The 15,978-nt window shown below is 48.5% G+C and overlaps 2 protein-coding genes across 5 annotated transcripts in view; one reads left to right on the top strand and one right to left on the bottom strand.

The window, feature by feature from the left end:
• CAPN3 (calpain 3) overlaps positions 1 to 9,862 on the top strand; it is a 48,251-nt gene extending 38,389 nt beyond the window's left edge. The window contains exons 14-23 of one of the 4 annotated variants that reach the window (XM_081095662.1): positions 2,219 to 2,236; positions 5,067 to 5,180; positions 6,112 to 6,189; positions 6,550 to 6,607; positions 6,694 to 6,758; positions 7,222 to 7,290; positions 7,379 to 7,457; positions 7,673 to 7,789; positions 8,043 to 8,101; positions 8,447 to 9,862. In XM_081095662.1, the coding sequence (XP_080951788.1) occupies positions 2,219 to 2,236; positions 5,067 to 5,180; positions 6,112 to 6,189; positions 6,550 to 6,607; positions 6,694 to 6,758; positions 7,222 to 7,290; positions 7,379 to 7,457; positions 7,673 to 7,789; positions 8,043 to 8,101; positions 8,447 to 8,473 (684 nt within the window). In that variant the 3' untranslated portion in view covers positions 8,474 to 9,862. Of the gene's footprint in view, positions 1 to 2,218; positions 2,251 to 4,098; positions 4,614 to 5,066; positions 5,181 to 6,111; positions 6,190 to 6,549; positions 6,608 to 6,693; positions 6,759 to 7,221; positions 7,291 to 7,378; positions 7,458 to 7,672; positions 7,790 to 8,042; positions 8,102 to 8,446 lie in introns of those variants that run through there. The other 3 variants (XM_081095665.1, XM_081095664.1, XM_081095663.1) reach the window with 3 other exon arrangements.
• Positions 9,853 to 15,978, bottom strand: part of ZNF106 (zinc finger protein 106) — a 60,616-nt gene continuing 54,490 nt past the window's right edge. Inside the window, exons 20-23 of the mRNA XM_081095650.1 lie at positions 15,750 to 15,821; positions 14,020 to 14,166; positions 13,504 to 13,543; positions 9,853 to 10,449 (exon numbers count right to left, since the gene is read on the bottom strand). Coding sequence (XP_080951776.1) covers positions 10,427 to 10,449; positions 13,504 to 13,543; positions 14,020 to 14,166; positions 15,750 to 15,821 — 282 coding nt within the window. The 3' untranslated portion in view covers positions 9,853 to 10,426. The remainder of the gene's footprint in view (positions 10,450 to 13,503; positions 13,544 to 14,019; positions 14,167 to 15,749; positions 15,822 to 15,978) is intronic.

The following is a 15,978-nucleotide window of genomic DNA, read 5'->3' as shown; positions in this document are numbered from 1 at the left end:
ATGGATGGACCTTGTGGTCCCGGCCTATTTCGTCAGTCCAGGGCAGGGGTCCTCAAACTTTTTATTTTTTTATTTATTTTTTTTAAATATATTTTATTGATTTTTTACAGAGAGGAAGGGAGAGAGATAGATAGTTAGAAACATCGATGAGAGAGAAACATCGATCAGCTGCCTCCTGCACATCTCCTACTGGGGATGTGCCCGCAACCCAGGTACATGCCCTTGACCGGAATCGAACCCGGGACCTTTCGGTCCGCAGGCCGACGCTCTATCCACTGAGCCAAACCGGTTTCGGCCTCAAACTTTTTAAACAAGGGGCCAGTTCACTGTCCCTCAGACCGTTGGAGGGCCGGACTATAGTTTAAAAAAAACTATGAACAAATTCCTATGCACACTGCACATATCTTATTTTGAAGTAAAAAAACAAAACAGGAACAAATACAATATTTGTATTTGCATGTGGCCCGCGGGCCATAGTTTGAGGACCCTGGTCCAGGGGCTAAGAAGTACGGAAGAGAGTTTGAACCATTAAAAGGGGAGGGGGCCCTGGCCGGTTTGGCTCAGTGGATAGAGTGTCGGCCTGCGGACTGAATGGTCCCAGGTTCGAGTCTGGCCAAGGGCATGTACCTTGGTTGTGGGCACATCCCCGGTAGGGGGTGTGCAGGAGGCAACTGATGGATGTCTCTCTCTCATCGATGTTTCTAACTCTCTATCCCTCTCCCTACTTCTCTGTAAAAAATCAATAAAATACATTTTAAGAAAAGGGGGAGGGGGATCAAAGCCACAGGAAGCAATGATAAGCAGCAGCTGATACTGGATTATGAGCACAAGCTCACACAGAGAAAAAAAGGACAATCACAGAAACCCTCCAAGTCCATTTCCTGCTCTTTAAAATGGGTGCCTGGCCAGGCTTTTGTCAGGTTTGAATCAAGGAGATCATATATGTGAGGTGTCTGGCGCAGCCCGCGCCCTCAAATGGTGGTTGTTATTCGTGTGTTATCTACTTCACCAGGTACTTCTCACGTGTGTCCTCTCACTTGATCCTCGCAAAGTTTCTCAGATGTAATAAGGTTATTACCCCTGGTTTGCAAGTAAGGCAGCGGAGATTCAGTGAAGTTAAATGACTCCCTGGAATTCACAGAGCCCTTAAGCTAAGCAAGGCTCATAGCCGGATTCTCTGAACGCGCCCTCCCCCCAGCGCCATGCTGAGACCTGTCGGGGTGGGAGGCCAGAGTTAGCACTAAGCTGGTGTATATTGGGGTCCCCTTGTGTTGAGGAGTCTGTGGCTGCCTTGGGGCTTTGGGTCCTGGTTAGTAAGTAGTCCCTTGTGCTCTGTGGGTGTGTCCTGGGCCAATTAGGAGACAGCAAAAGCCGCACTGAACTGTCAGCTGGGGCATGACATTCGTGGTTCTAATCCTGACCCTGTCCCGGGGCCAGATCTCCAAGTGCCTGCTGGATGATCGCAGACGTTGTTTTTAGTACGAAGTGCACTTGGCGCTACTCTTATACTCTGGACGTTGGTCATCGTGTACAGTGTTCATCAGCAGTTGCAAACCCGAAAGCTCATGGGAGCTGCATGTTACCTAACTGAGCAGAGCAAGCAGGCGTAGGGTTTGGGTGCCCTGCAGTGGCCTGCAGCTCAGAGCCGACACCTGGCTCCTGTGTTGGAGGGCTGACAGGCATGGCGGCGTCTGGGGGGGGCGGGGGCGGTGCAGAGCAGCGGCTCTCCCAGAGGGTGGCCACAGGGGGCTCAGGCTGCCTGACCTAATTTTACAAAAGAAGCCCCAGACCTGGGTTTCCACCAAGCCTCCCCATGTTAAGTATTTGCTTAAAAACAAACAAACAAAACAACACAAAACCCCAAACTCTATAAATCAAACAAAATTCATTTTGGGGCCAGTGTGGGTTAGCTACCTTTTCGGTGTTTTAGTCATCACCTTCATTTAAAAAATACATTAGGTAGAAGCTCCCTTTCCTTAGCAGCGTCCAATAACAGAGGGAGCTATGGAAATGAGGCTGCAGCGGCTGCCAGTCGGGCTGGAGAAGCCTCCTCTCCCTTCGCCCTCCGGGCCCCTTTGGGCTCCGTGTGACCTGGATCGCTAGACCCCAGAACCCACCCCAAGTGCAGAACAAGGTCACAGGAAGCCAAGGGCCAGTGCATTCTCTGGAAACTTGCTTTTCACCTAATCTGCATGTACTGTTTTCTTTCCTTGTGCAGAAAAAGAAAAAACCCAAGGTGGGTGTCACAGGGTGAGTGGGTCGGCAGCGCGGAGTTTTTGTGCACGTGTGTGTGTGTGTGTGTGTGTGTGTGTGTGCACGCCCACCAGCCTCACCTCTTCCCCTGCTGCCCCACCTCCTCCTTCCCCCCTGCAGCTCTGGGTGCAGAACAGTGAGAGTAACACCTTCTGAGTGAAGGCTGTGGACCAGGCCCTCGCCCAGGTGCTTCCTGTGGACAAACTCAGTCCGTAACAACCCTATGGGAGTGGTGCTATCATCATCCCCCTTTTCAGAGGAAGAAGCAGTACAGACAGACTGACCGACTTACCCAAGGCCACAGAGCCAGTGAGTGGCGGTCAGCACACAGAGGCAGGTGCAGAGTCTGCGCCCTGAAGCAGCAATGCTAGACTGCCTGCCCCTCACATGAGGGAGGCAGTGAAAGTGGGCCGGGCATGGGGGTCTAGCAGAAACCAAAAGGAGCCCCTCGTTCTCAGAAGTGGGCCCAGCAATGCTAAGCACGGCTTGATTCTTCGGGGGAATGGCAACGGGTTCCATTCCTCAGGTACACACAGGGAGATAACGGGAGGGTTCCCATGGGAGTGAGGGTCTCGGATGCCAGCTGCCTGCTCTGTAGACAGGTCAGTTCCTCCCCCCTCCTCTCCTTTTCCTGCCTGCTCCCCACTTCTCCTTTTTTCTCAGCCTTCCGAGAAGGGGTGGGAGAGGGTATCTAGAGGGGCTACGTCACTTCCGGGGCCCTTATTCAGGGGAAGCCGCTTCTAGACAATGGCCTCTCACTCTGAACCTAGGGCCCCTCTAAGACATGGGTCTTGAGAGACTCTACGTGCTGCCTGTGTCCAGAGGGCAAAGGGCAGATGGGGAGAGCCTCCACCCTCACAGCCCTAGAGGAGCTCCTCAACCTCACTGGCTTATGGGGGGAAAGGAATCAGAGCTACCTACCTGGGTCCCTTTCCCTCCTGGGATCTTGGGGCATCACCCTGACTCAATGGGGCCTGCGATGGCCCCTCCTGGGTTTCCTGGTTATAATCACTCTGCTGTAAGGACACCGTTGCTAATGGTGACCGTGGGGCTAACAGCATCTCAAGGGCCTCAGACCAAAGTTTTCATTCCCCCTGTGACCAGGGACCGTTTCCTCTGTGTGCCTTTGGGACTGAAATTCAAACTCAAACTCCCCCAACCCATCCTTGTTCCACTTATCCCATCACTTCCCCTGGCCTCCGGGGCAGTAGTGCCTCTGATAGAACTTTGGTTTGACTGCCCAGAGTATCATCCAGAAATGATTGACCTTTGGACATCTTTGAGCAATGGCCACAGGTCATCAGACAATGTTTGGGGTTGGTGTTTATGACAGCATCTGGAAGGACCCATCCACACGGTCCTCCAAGCAGGGGTGCTGGGGCAGACCAGAGCTGACATCCATCAAGCACCTGCTGCGCATCAGGCACCGTGCTGGGGGCAAACATAGTTTTTGATCACAACAGTATCTACAAAGTAGGTGCTATCACTATTCCTTTCATAGGTGAGGACAAAGATTCAGAGAAGTGAAGCGACTTGCCCAAGGACATGTAACTGATGAGAGGGAAAATGGAACTGGAAATCACATCTGTCTGCCCAAAGCCCATGTGTCTTGCCCTCACCTCTCTTTAGTGCAGGCCTCTTACACGCCAAAGCCTGTGTCATCCGGATACACACTTGGGCCTGAAGATATGTGCCTGGCATGGCCACAAACGCCCCCTCAGACTGACTCCCGTGCTCTGGGATCCCCACACACTTCAGTTGCTTGGGCAAGACCCTTTGCTTAAAAGGCAAAGCAAGCCAGGGCCATTGGAGGCCGCTAAGAGCCAAAGCTTGGGGGCGGGGGGGGGGAGGTGGGGGGCTGTGTCCCTAGGTTTGTCCATTCTTGCTCTCCTAGATGAACATCAGGAAAGGCAGATGGGATGCATAGACCAGTGGGTTCCTGTTCTGCTCCTTGCTCTCTGCACTGCAGCCACGGGTCCCGCCTCCCAGCCTTCCTCTGCTTCTGCAGGGTGCACAGCACCAGCCAGGACTGACGCAGCACGCAGCTGCTTTCCACCCTCACGTAACGTCTTCGCTTGCATGAGCATGTCTTGAAAAATATCCCTTATATTTGTGTAGCATCTTAAATGTTCTGCAGCCCACTTTTTCATTCAGTATCTCAGGTGACCCCCATAAGAGCCCCATGAGAAGTGTAGGGCAGGATTCACTGCGCATATAATGGATAAGTAAACTGAAGCCCGAGAGGGTATGCTCCTATGTGATGGCCAGCCCCGTGTTCTAACCTCTCACCCGCTGGCCATGCCACTAATCAGAGTCCTTTTTCAACTTGTCCCCTGCAGACTCCTAGCGGCTCCTTGGAGGTGCGTTAACTGCCCTGATGGTGAGGGGCACCGAGGGAATAGACTCTGCCCTCTTCATCAAGCAGAGACGCTCTGGTTTTGTTTTGTTTTAGAAGCTCTGTTTTTAATGACTTTACATACACCGGGCTTCTGGGGAAATCACAGTATCTGAAAACCACTGCACCAGATCATGTTGCATTTAGCAGTCTTAGCATTTTCACATGTGCTCACTGCCTTGTTTAACCCCCGTAACTTCATCATGAGCAGCTAAGGAGCTGAGGTCCAGGGAGGCTTGGCATCTTCCCCACGGCTTGTTAGTGGCCGAGATAGGGCTTGAAGTGACTGAGGTTCAGGAGCTCCTACCTGCTCGTTCCCTCTTCGCTGGGCCAGCTGCTCCGGAGGAGGCTGCCCACCTGTCTCCTCAGCCTGTAACCCTGGCTTCCTTCCTGCCCCTCCCCCCTGCCCCCCCTGCAGCCTATCATCTTCGTTTCGGACAGAGCAAACAGCAACAAGGAACTGAGTGTGGACCAGGAAGCAGAGGAGGGCAAAGACAAAACAGGCCCTGATAAGCCAGAGAAATCCCCACAGGTTCTGAGCATGCGGCATGAATGGGGTGGCCAGCACACACTGGGGTCTTCTATGCTTTTGGGGTGCTCAAGTTGGAGGGGACTAAGGGTGGGGTGTCTCTTTAACATCAAGCAGATGGATTTATGTCACTGACCTTTTTCCCTCACCAAGTTCTTCTAAAATTTGGGGTGCTGTCTTGGGGGTTGGCAGCCACATCCAGGCAGTCCCAGGCCTGGGAAGGACAGGCTGAGCTCCCTGCTGGGGCCTGTCCAGCAGGACAATGAGGGAAGGGGGGCAGCAGAGCCTGAGACAGAACAGCTCCTGCTTCCTGGTGTCCTCGGGCTCGTAACCAGGGGGTTCAATAGCAGGAAAGGGGCTGACATGAGAGATATCGAGTCTTCCAGAGCCAAGGGGAGGGCTAGCCTGGAGTGGGGAGAAGTGTCATCTAATGGTTAGTGGAGGTGGGGCTAAGGGACAAAGGCCCATAGACCAATCCAGGGCCACCTCCACTGGGGGGGGGGGGGGGGGTGGGCAGGGGCCCTCTGAGGGCTGGGCCTTGATGACAGAGGCAGCTGGGAGATGTCAGAATGGTCTGGCCCCCTGTGTCCTGCTGGGACTCGATTGGTTGGGATGGTCAGGCTCACAACAGTGGAGAGGCTCTAGCTGGTGGGGACGGGGAAAGGGACCACAGGGGCTGTCTGCATGTCTGCACGGCTGAGTCTCCTGTCTGGGTGTCTGGGCCGGGGAGGTATGGAGTGAAGGGTCGCTGGCGCCTAGACGACTCTCATGCCTGCTCACGAGGTTTTACCAGGAAGGCGCATTGCCCTGTACGCAGCCCCTGCTGCCCCTTGGGGCCGTTGTAGGCACTCTGGCTCCTTCAGGCCCGAAGAGACTTTCCTCAGGGTCTGTCCATCCCCCACCCGTGAGCCAGCTTTCCCTTGTGCTTCCGCAGCCACGGCCTGGCAACACCGACCAGGAAACTGAAGAGCAGCAGCACTTCCAGAACATTTTCAAGCAAATAGCGGGTGATGTGAGTACCTCCAACTCCAACTTCCAGACACTCCTCACACGACCAGTTACTTCATCATCATTCAGTGGAGGTCATTTGGGTGGAAACAGGGGACATGTGTGGACAGCACAGACATCCCCAAGTCAAGTCCTTGAGTTCTGGACAAACACCCCCGTGGGGTGGCTCCGAGGCCTTTGGGCTGAGCGGCCCACTGCAGTCTTGACAGCCGGGTGCAAGGTCGTCTTCCACAAAAAAGCCCACCTCCCTCTGGCAATAGCACTGACAGGACCGTACAGACAGGGGCAGCCGGAACTCATTTTGCAAAGCCTCTGCCCAGCAGCTCTGTTCTCTTGAACGTGACTCCCCTCCCTTCCTGCTCAGGACATGGAGGTCTGTGCAGACGAGCTCAAGAATATCCTGAACTCAGTTGTGAACAAACGTGAGTGGCTCAAGCTGTCTGTGCGGGATGATGGGCAGGTGTGTGTGTGTGATCTGAAAGTAGCTCCTCTTCTCCATACCTCCCAGATAAGGACCTGAAGACACAAGGGTTCACACTGGAGTCCTGCCGTAGCATGATTGCTCTCATGGATGTATCCTTCCTGCCACCCTTCCCAGCCCTCAGGGGGCCAGGGCAACAATGAGGGGTGCCCAGTCAGGCAGAGGGGCCCAAAATCGCACCCAAGGAAAAGGCTTACGGAGGTCCTGAGTCAGAACCTCCAGCTGCTGGTCTGAAAGGGGCTATTGGAGGAGGTACACGTTGGGAAGGCCATTGGTTGTGACCAGCCCCTGGGCCCTGCTCTTACCTCAGGGGGGATTCTGGCTGGGCCCTGGCCAAGGAGGCAGGTTCCCTGGGTCATAGACACCACCTTTGATTGGGGAGGTTTGGAGGAGAGGGTTAAGCACCAGGACAGGGCATTAATACAGGACAGTGGCTAGCATATCCTGGGCAGAGCCTTCCTATGGGGCTACCTTCCCTGCAGAGCCTTCTAGAAACCCACTCCCAATCCCAGAGGATTTTGCTATGTGTACCCTGTAGCCCTGACCTTCCTCCAGACAGATGGCTCTGGGAGGCTGAACTTGCAAGAGTTCCATCACCTCTGGAAGAAGATCAAAGCCTGGCAGGTGGGGAGAGAGAACCAAGTGTGGGAGTGAAGGAGATTGAGCCTGGGGTTTAGTGTGAAACCACTGACCTCAAATTTCCTATTGCCAGAAAATTTTCAAGCGCTACGACACAGACCAATCCGGCACCATCAACAGCTACGAGATGCGAAATGCAGTCAACGATGCAGGTGCTGGGGAGGGGGGTGGCGGGGCGGCGGTGGCTGGGGATGTGGACTGGAGCTGGTGGAAGCCGGAATGGGAAGCGAGGACTAGGCCACTGGGCGCTACTGGAGAAAGGGAGGAGAAAGGGCTTCTCATGGTCCTTCCCCAAGAGGCAGGGACGATAGAAAGCAAGCCTAAGGACTGCAGCTCTACTTCCTCCGCTCAAGTGCTCCCTCCACAGGATTCCACCTCAACAGCCAGCTCTACGACATCATTACCATGAGGTACGCAGACAAATACATGAACATCGACTTTGACAGCTTCATCTGCTGCTTCGTCAGGCTGGAGGGCATGTTCAGTAAGTGGGGGCTCCCACCCCGCTCTCCTGTGCCCTTCCCGCCCACTCCCGCAGTGAGAGCTGTGGCTGATCATCCCGTCTATTCTGTCCGGGATGAACAAAGGCGAAGGCCCTCTTTAGGCTCAGAATGGGTTGGCAAAGGGAGGGCTGTAGGTGACGCTCTCCCTGGCAGAACATGGTCCTCTGAAGAAGTTACAGTAGTAGAGGGAGAGCGAGCCTGTGGCCTCTGGCCTGTATTCCTTCTTCCACACAGGAGCTTTTAATGCATTTGACAAGGACGGAGACGGCATCATCAAACTCAGCGTTCTAGAGGTAAAGCCTGCAAGAAGCAGTACACTCCCCTTGTACCTTAAAATTCAAGGTGGAGTCCATGAGGCAGACTGGACCAGGGGGCTCTTCACTTCCCAGTGGTGTGGAAGGACGGGGTAGGAGAGGAACAGAAACGGAAGCACAGTGGGGAATGTACACACCAAAGGGTCCTCATTCCTAAATTGACTTTACGCTGGGAAACATGTACCTTCCCAGGAGAGATCTGGGGGAGGATGCTGCTGCTTCCTATAAAATCTTCCCAGGCTGAGCCTTTCCCCTACCCTGTGAGAGCCCGAGGGCTGGACTCTGTTCTTGTTTGCATTCTGATCTTGGGACTTCCTCTTTCAGTGGCTGCAGCTCACCATGTATTCCTGAACCAAGCTGGCCTCAGCCAAGGCCGTGGGGATCACTCAGGATGTTTCACCCAATACTAGAACCACTTACCTCAGAGGCTGCGGTACTGCCTCCAGGCGCCCCAGCAGGCCTCCAGGTGCCTCATCGGTCTTGTTCCTCCTCTACTTCACTACCACTCAGCCTCAGGGCATCTGTCCATCTGTCATGCCCAAACTAACCCTTTAGTTAAGGAACTTTGTCCTTTAACTGGTGGCAAGTGTCTGTCTGCCTCAGCTAGTTGTAGCTCAGCGGAGATTTGCTTGGAACCTGAGCAGCCTCAGCTCTGAAGCACATGCTCTCCTTAGCGGCAGTGCCCTGGGCTGTTCACAGAGGCCTTCGCCAATGGCAATCAGTACCTCCTGTGCTGGATCCCTCTACCACCCACTGGACAATCACCAAACAAGCCCTGGTTCTGTCTGATTATTTCACGATGGGCCTGCTCTGGAGGAAACCAGCTCAGTGACAGAGAGCTGGATACTGTGGGTTGTGACTCATAAGTTTGGCTGCATTCTGAAAAAAAGTAGATCTAAATAAAGGCAGGTTCTATTGTGTTTTGTTTTCTCACATTTAGATATCAGCCATAGGCTGAATAGCTTCCAATCCTACATTCACGTATAGAGAGCCCAAGTTTCATTATACAATGAAAAACACATACACACAAATAAACCCCGAATCCCACTTTAATCATACCTATTTGTGTTTCTTGGGCATAGAAATCACTCAGATATACGAGGAAATGGAGGGGAATGGCTCTTGGTATACAGAACAAGAATAAATGGGTCACCCATAATTGGAGGGTCACTTATCCTATATAATAAAAGCCTATATGCTAATTGTCCATCCAACCATTTGACCAGTTGCTATGGTGCACACTGACCACCAGGAGGCAGATGCTCCGACTGGTAGGTTAGCTTGTTGCTGGGGTCCAGCCTATCCGGACTGGGTGAGATGGGCTGGACACGCCCTGGAGCCCTCCAGCGGTCCTTCCTGGCCCGATCGTGCACCGGTGGGGTCCCTCAGCCTGGCCTGCAGGGATCAGGCGGAAACCGGCTCTCCAACATCCCCCAAGGGGTCCTGGATTGCAAGAGGGTGCAGGCCAGGCCAAGGGACCCCACCAGTGCACAAATCCATGCACCAGACCTCTAGTCTAAGTATAATGGAGCAGAAATGTAGTTTTTAATCTTAGCTCCTCCATTAATTAATTGACCTCTGTGTATGACCTTGACAAACTTATCTGGCCCATGGTCTGTGGCTTATCTATACCATCTTGTGTTTTCCACCCAATTTTCTTCTTAGTCTCTGTACCAACATGGAAAAGAAGGGGTTGGCTAGGAATGTGCAGATAAGGTAGCAAAAGTAAACAATTTGTAAAAGTACTTTATTTTCCTCTTGTATTTGCTTTGTATCTTGCTTTTACAAAGTTATGAAGTTCACAGGTTTATACCAAAATGTAAGAAGGCTAAGCTATTTGCTTATAAACATTTTTGCAGTCAAATGTCATCTGATTTCAGTTTTCTAATCCATAGTCAATATAAAAAATTCAAATACCAGGCATGCTAGAGCAGCTCTAGGGCATGTGTTCCTCTTAGGCAGGAAGATCTTCAATAGCCTTTCCTCTTTGACTCCCCTCTTTCCCAATCCCACTGGGCTACTACCTTGAATTCAGAGCAAACATGGGAAATTTTAGTGCATGTGGCCCAGCAGGGCCCCATACCTGGGAGTTGGAGGTGAGGTTAGGGATTACTGTCTGATAAGCAGTAGGTGTGACTTACATCATCATTTCACATCCACTGGCATATGGGAGGGACTCAGTATAACCAAATCGCCACCAAAGCTCCTATTCCTAGTCCTTAGACAGCTCCTTTGCCATCCTGAGGGTCCTGATGATGTGGAGCAGGGACGAGATCACTATCATCAATGTGGCAGGCCTGGCCTTCACAGCAATTCTGAAAGCTCTCCTTTAGGCAACAAGAACAAAATCTGTCACATCGCAATATACTTTGATCTCCCCTCCAATGAATTCTCTTCCATAAAACATACCATACCATTCCATTAAATGTTGTACACCTACTCCCACCAAACCATCCACATACCTAGTCACTAAAGTTGTCCACTGTATAATCTACCCCCCAAGACCCCCAAAAAACAAAAACAAAGAAACCTTTGTTAAGCAAATAATCACTTAAACAGCAATGATTTTGCCTATAACTTATAGGTAGGTCAGGAGCTAAACATTCAATTGCTAACTCTTCTGAGACAGAAAAACCTTCTCCCCACAAAAGCAGGAGTGTGGTAGCAATAATGTTCTCTTCATCAGATCAAAATTAATTCTTTACTCTTAAGAGTTTTGTTTGCATTGTGTTTAACCAGGTAGAAACGTATGCCAAAATACATTTTGAACCTGATTAAAACTTTAGGATAAAACTTGAAGTGACTGATATTATATCAGAACAAACCACCATTAAAACACTAGCACATGCACACAAAAGGATTTATACCAGGGTTTCCTCGGCTTCTAGCCGTTAGAAGTAGGCACACATAATTAAAAAACAACGTTCTAAAAAATGGCCTCCGATTCCTGATAAGAAATGTCAGGTTCTGTCAGGTCATGGAACGGTTTCCTTTCTTCATAAAGTACTAAATACCAGAGTTTATGCAAACCCCTGACAGCTCTTCTCTGAGGGCGACAGAGGGCTAGAATCAGTCAGGACATCAAAGAAGACTTAAAAATGGCCAAAATTCTGCATAACTTTCAAGACACTTGAAAGCAATAAGCATACATAAGCAGCCAAGATGTTTATGGTGCATTTATTTCTAAACAGAACTAGAACAGTGTGTTTAGGATAACACACTAACCTGATGTTAAATTTTACACATCCTTAAAACAAAAACATTATTGCTACTTCTTCAAAGGACATTTCTATGAAATGAGGAAAAGTATTCCAAGTACAGGTGCCCATCCGTGTACACATGTACAAGGATTATTCATATACACAAAGGCAGGCAGACTGTGCACAATTCCACCAAAGTGAAACCCAAACTGGTTCTCACTGACTCTACCTGCAAAGGTTCCCCTCACTTGCCCAGCAACTGCCCTACAAAGGTGCTTCACCACTCTTGTCTTTGCAGACACGTCCTCAGCCAGGACAGAAAGACACCTGTGCACCAGTGCATGCAAGACTTTCTTGGCACACTCCCCAGCCATCTGAGAAATGCTGCTTCACTACCCAGAGAAAAATGCCAGGTTTGGCAATAAGTCCAAATTCGCTTTCCTGGGAATTTACCATTCCCAAACCCACAGAACAGCCTGACTTCTCTGGTCACCTGTACTGGAAATGGGGGTGAGAGGTGGGAAAAGCTTCATAATCTCATAGAGAAACAGCACAAATAGTCTTGATACAATAGGATTAACTCGGGTCTCTCTCAAGTGTCATGTAAACCTCAATAGTGTGGTTAACAAAAAAGTTTTCCCATTCACAAAGACAGAAGTAAATAGCTTGTGGGGCCATTCATTATCTAGTAGTAGCTCCTTTAGTAGGTCTTAATCTTTTGGATCCAGTAAAAATCATTAGAGCCTTCCCTGGGAAAAAGGACACATACTGCGTCTTGCATACAATTTCAGCGGGTTCGCACACCCTCCTGAAACCTGTCCATGAATCCCCAGTGAAGTCCTCCTGCCCTAGAGCCAGAGTGAAAGAGGCAGGTGAGCAGATGTGCGCACCGACAGGAGAGGGAGAAGCCTGGGTGCTCTGCACTCCTAGAACAGAGTAGGGGCCGCATCCCGAAGCGTGGCTGTGTGCACCGTGCTGCTCTCCCTTCCTCTATCTCCCCGAAGAACCTTTCAAAGTGAACCCAGAAACAAAAGAATGGAAAGCAACACGTCTACAGCTTCTCTTCGGAGTCCGGAGAAAAGCCCAAGCCAAGCAGTCTCACTAAGGCTTTGTTAATATGGCTGCTCTCCATGGACAGGTGGTCTTTAACTTCACCAGATTCCACTCTTTCTTCCCAACTAGTGGAGAGGTGAGGGCAAGACAGTGGTTTTAGAAATCAGTTTCTAAGAAGCCTGCTGAGGCCCTAAAAACTGAATTCAGATGCTTTATCCTAACTCCCCTATCTTGGGGGCTGCAGGTGAGTGCAACGCATTCTGTAGGTTTCAATCCCACAGCAGCCTGGAGTCAGAAACTGCAAAGGGAGGTCAAGGCTGCACCTCCAGGTCCAACAGCCCGGCCACCCCTGCAGCAGTGATGCCCAGGTCTCTCAGCACCACTTCACGTGGACAGTAGGCCTGTGTGCTGCCCTGAGCCAAGCACTCCAGCAAACCTTGCAGAGAGGGTCGCCGGGGAGCACTGTCCGTAAGGACTTGCCATTGTGTGATCTGCTGTCTCAACTCCTAAAATAGTCAGCTGAGCAGTCACTCTAGCTGCTAAAAATCTACTGTCTTCCTTTACATTTAAAGCCAGCTCTGTCATCTACAAAGCAAAAGAATACTGACACACACTAAACATAATTGTTAAGAAGAAAACTATTTGCTTCCAATTTAAATACCCAGTTATTACAAGCAGAAAAATTAAAACTGATCCTAAAAATCTAGCATTTGAACAAACTGGTACTTAAAGCTTGACTACAAGTTTAAACCATCATAAGAACAGAAAGTAAAAATCACAAACTGAAATCAGTAAAACAACATGATTAGGGTCAAATCAGGTAACCAATTCAGATCTGCATCTTTAATAAACATCTGGAGAACACCAGTAGCATAAATTACCATATGCCACGCTGTCCCAGGAGTATGATTCCTTAAAATCTGACAAACCTTCAGCAAGATCTTAACCTATCATCCCACAGAGCTGCTCAGACTTACCCTAGTGGTAAGTCTGATTGGTAATCACTTTCTCCTTCCCCGCTAAACAGGGGAAGGGAGGACAGTGGCCAGTGTGAGGGGCCAATGTGAAATTCGTTCAGCTAATGACTTCCCAACATGGGAGGCGAAAAACTTCATGAATCAACTTTACTTTCATCCTCAGCATGTCGTTCAATGTGTCCTGTAGCGTCCTAGGAATAAAGGGAAAAGGGCCCATGAGAGAGAAGTTGGCAGGAAAAGACAAACTCCCACGCAAGGAGAGCTTCCTGGGTACATTCTATGATCTACATATGAAAGGCAGTTAGGACCCAGCATTCTTCATTTGAAACCTCATTATGCTATCTCTCAAATCTATGAGTAATAATAAAAAGAAAAAGCCCTCGGCTCTCCCTATCTATAATAATAAAAGCGTAATATGCTAATTAGACTGGACGTCCTTCCAGACAACCTTCTGGACGAAGCTGGGGCTGTGAGGGAAGCCTGGGTCCTGAGTGCCAGAGGGAAGCTGGTGGGGGCAGCTGGAGGAAGGAAGGCCTACTCTTGCACGAATTTCGTGCATCGGGCCTCCAGTTTATTATAATTCTGAACATTCTAATGAGGCAAAAGGTTTCCAAACCCTGCTCCCAGGGGTCAAATGAACTCAGGTTGACCTCAAATCCCAATGTACCTGTTTGGATCCTTTCCTAGCAGTAAAAAAAGCATCACAGTTCTTCCAGCGACATTTCAGAGTCTGAAAGTTTGGATTTGTATGGTCAGTCAGCAAATGTTGTTTTAAGTGATCTACAACGCCAAATATCAGAGAGCAACCATGCCACTGGAGAGAAATACAATGAAAAAGTTAAAAAGGGTACCAGAAACATGCAAATAGACCATTCCTATTTGTATACCATAAACTGGATGGAAACAAAAAATAAGCCCCTTATTATTTAATTTATTCTTGCCTAACAAAACAAAGCCAGAGACAACCAAATTAATGATCAATATGACAAGGAACCTTGAAAAGACTGGGAAGTCTTCTAACATTTTGGTATTTTAAGAAGGCAAAGCACTAAGTTAGCCAGTACATCGTTAAGTTAATAAATATGTACAGACAAGTTACCATAAAATTCAGTTTATATCATACTTATTCTTTATCTTGCCATCATAAAATGAGTTTCTTTGTCCATTTATTTAAAAAGACAGAGTGTTCCTGTAATACTGAAAGGGCTGTTTTGAACAATTTTAAGAACTATGACTTGTAAACTTAAAGGTAAAAGTGCATGATTAAAAAGAAAAAAAATTTGTGGAAATATGTGCTGTAGAAAACTGTTTGCCATGGAAGCTGGCTTTCCACAGATCACCTGAATCACAGTATTGTGACCATCTATTTTTTTAAAAAAAACTATAATTTTACTTCTCAATGTGACTAGATTCCAATCGTTAGTCAGAAAGCATAAGGACTCTTTGTCTTGGCTTTTTCCCTACAGGCTTGCTTGTAATAAATCTTATGATTCTGATTCTAACATGTTCATTTCTAAAATGTAATACAAATTTGAGCACCTCCTGTCAGTACCTCCCATCTCTCTAGCTTTAAAACCAGACAGTATTTTCCCCATTTCTCTAGATAAGCTAACTCTGTATTTGTATACTCTGCATCCTGTCATACTAGATTTGCTTTTCTTCAATAAGAAGACTAAAAAGCAAACAGTAATGTGTAAAAAGCTGCAAAGCAATTAAGCTGTGGACAAGCCCAAAATCAAATTTTAAAATAGAGTTTATTCCATCAATCTGAAAAGAAGGTTAGGGTTTGGGGGTAGGGAGGAATTCAGTGTCATAAACTTTTCTTTGATCACTAATATTAGAACTGATGAAACAAATTAAGGCTTATAAGGGATAAGTGTGAACATTTTGAGGGTTAATCACCTGCGCCCACCCCAAAATAAAAACTACGCAATTTAGCCTAGAAAGCTGAAGTTTAACACTTCAAGAAGACAAATTTTTATTTGCCTATCCCCCCAAAACCAATGAGAACACAAACCAAAATATTAATATGTGTAATCGGTAAGGAATGGGTGTAGATTGGGCAGGTCAGGAAAATAAACACTTTTACTTTTTCATATACTTATGCACTGTTGATATATTTGTAAGAATGTACTGATTTTATAATAAAAATAAAAACCACCCGGTAGATAACCTGAGTGGAGGGTATATAAATATACTTCATTTCCAATCTTAAAACAGATTTTCCATTAAAGAAATATAGAAAAGCATTAATGTATGTTTTTAAAAAATAAACTTCCCTGTCCTACAGTGGAATGCATAAAGTGGGTGCTCAAACAGAAAAAAGCTACACTGATGACAACGAAGGTCTATAAATTAGCCTGGAGTTAAGCAACACCAAACAGTTTCACTCCTTACCCAGCAGCGGTAATTCTGCATCAGATTTAGCCTCACGGCCTGAATACTGCCATCATAACAGCCAGTATAAATCTGGAGAAAGAGGTTTATCATATCAGACGAATACACACACACCAAAAAACTATGAAACATCCTCAAAAGAGTCAAAAGCTACTTATAGCAACTTAAGAAAATACTGACACTAAACCAATACCAGCCCCATGGTACAAAGGGAAAGTATCCTCTAGCT

The sequence above is a fragment of the Myotis nattereri genome, assembly GCF_964212035.1.
Source record: "Myotis nattereri genome assembly, chromosome: 1".
NCBI classification, from domain to species: Eukaryota; Metazoa; Chordata; class Mammalia; order Chiroptera; family Vespertilionidae; genus Myotis; species Myotis nattereri.
Note: the sequence above shows the minus strand (reverse complement) of the source record. Positions and strands in the feature narration are given on the sequence as shown.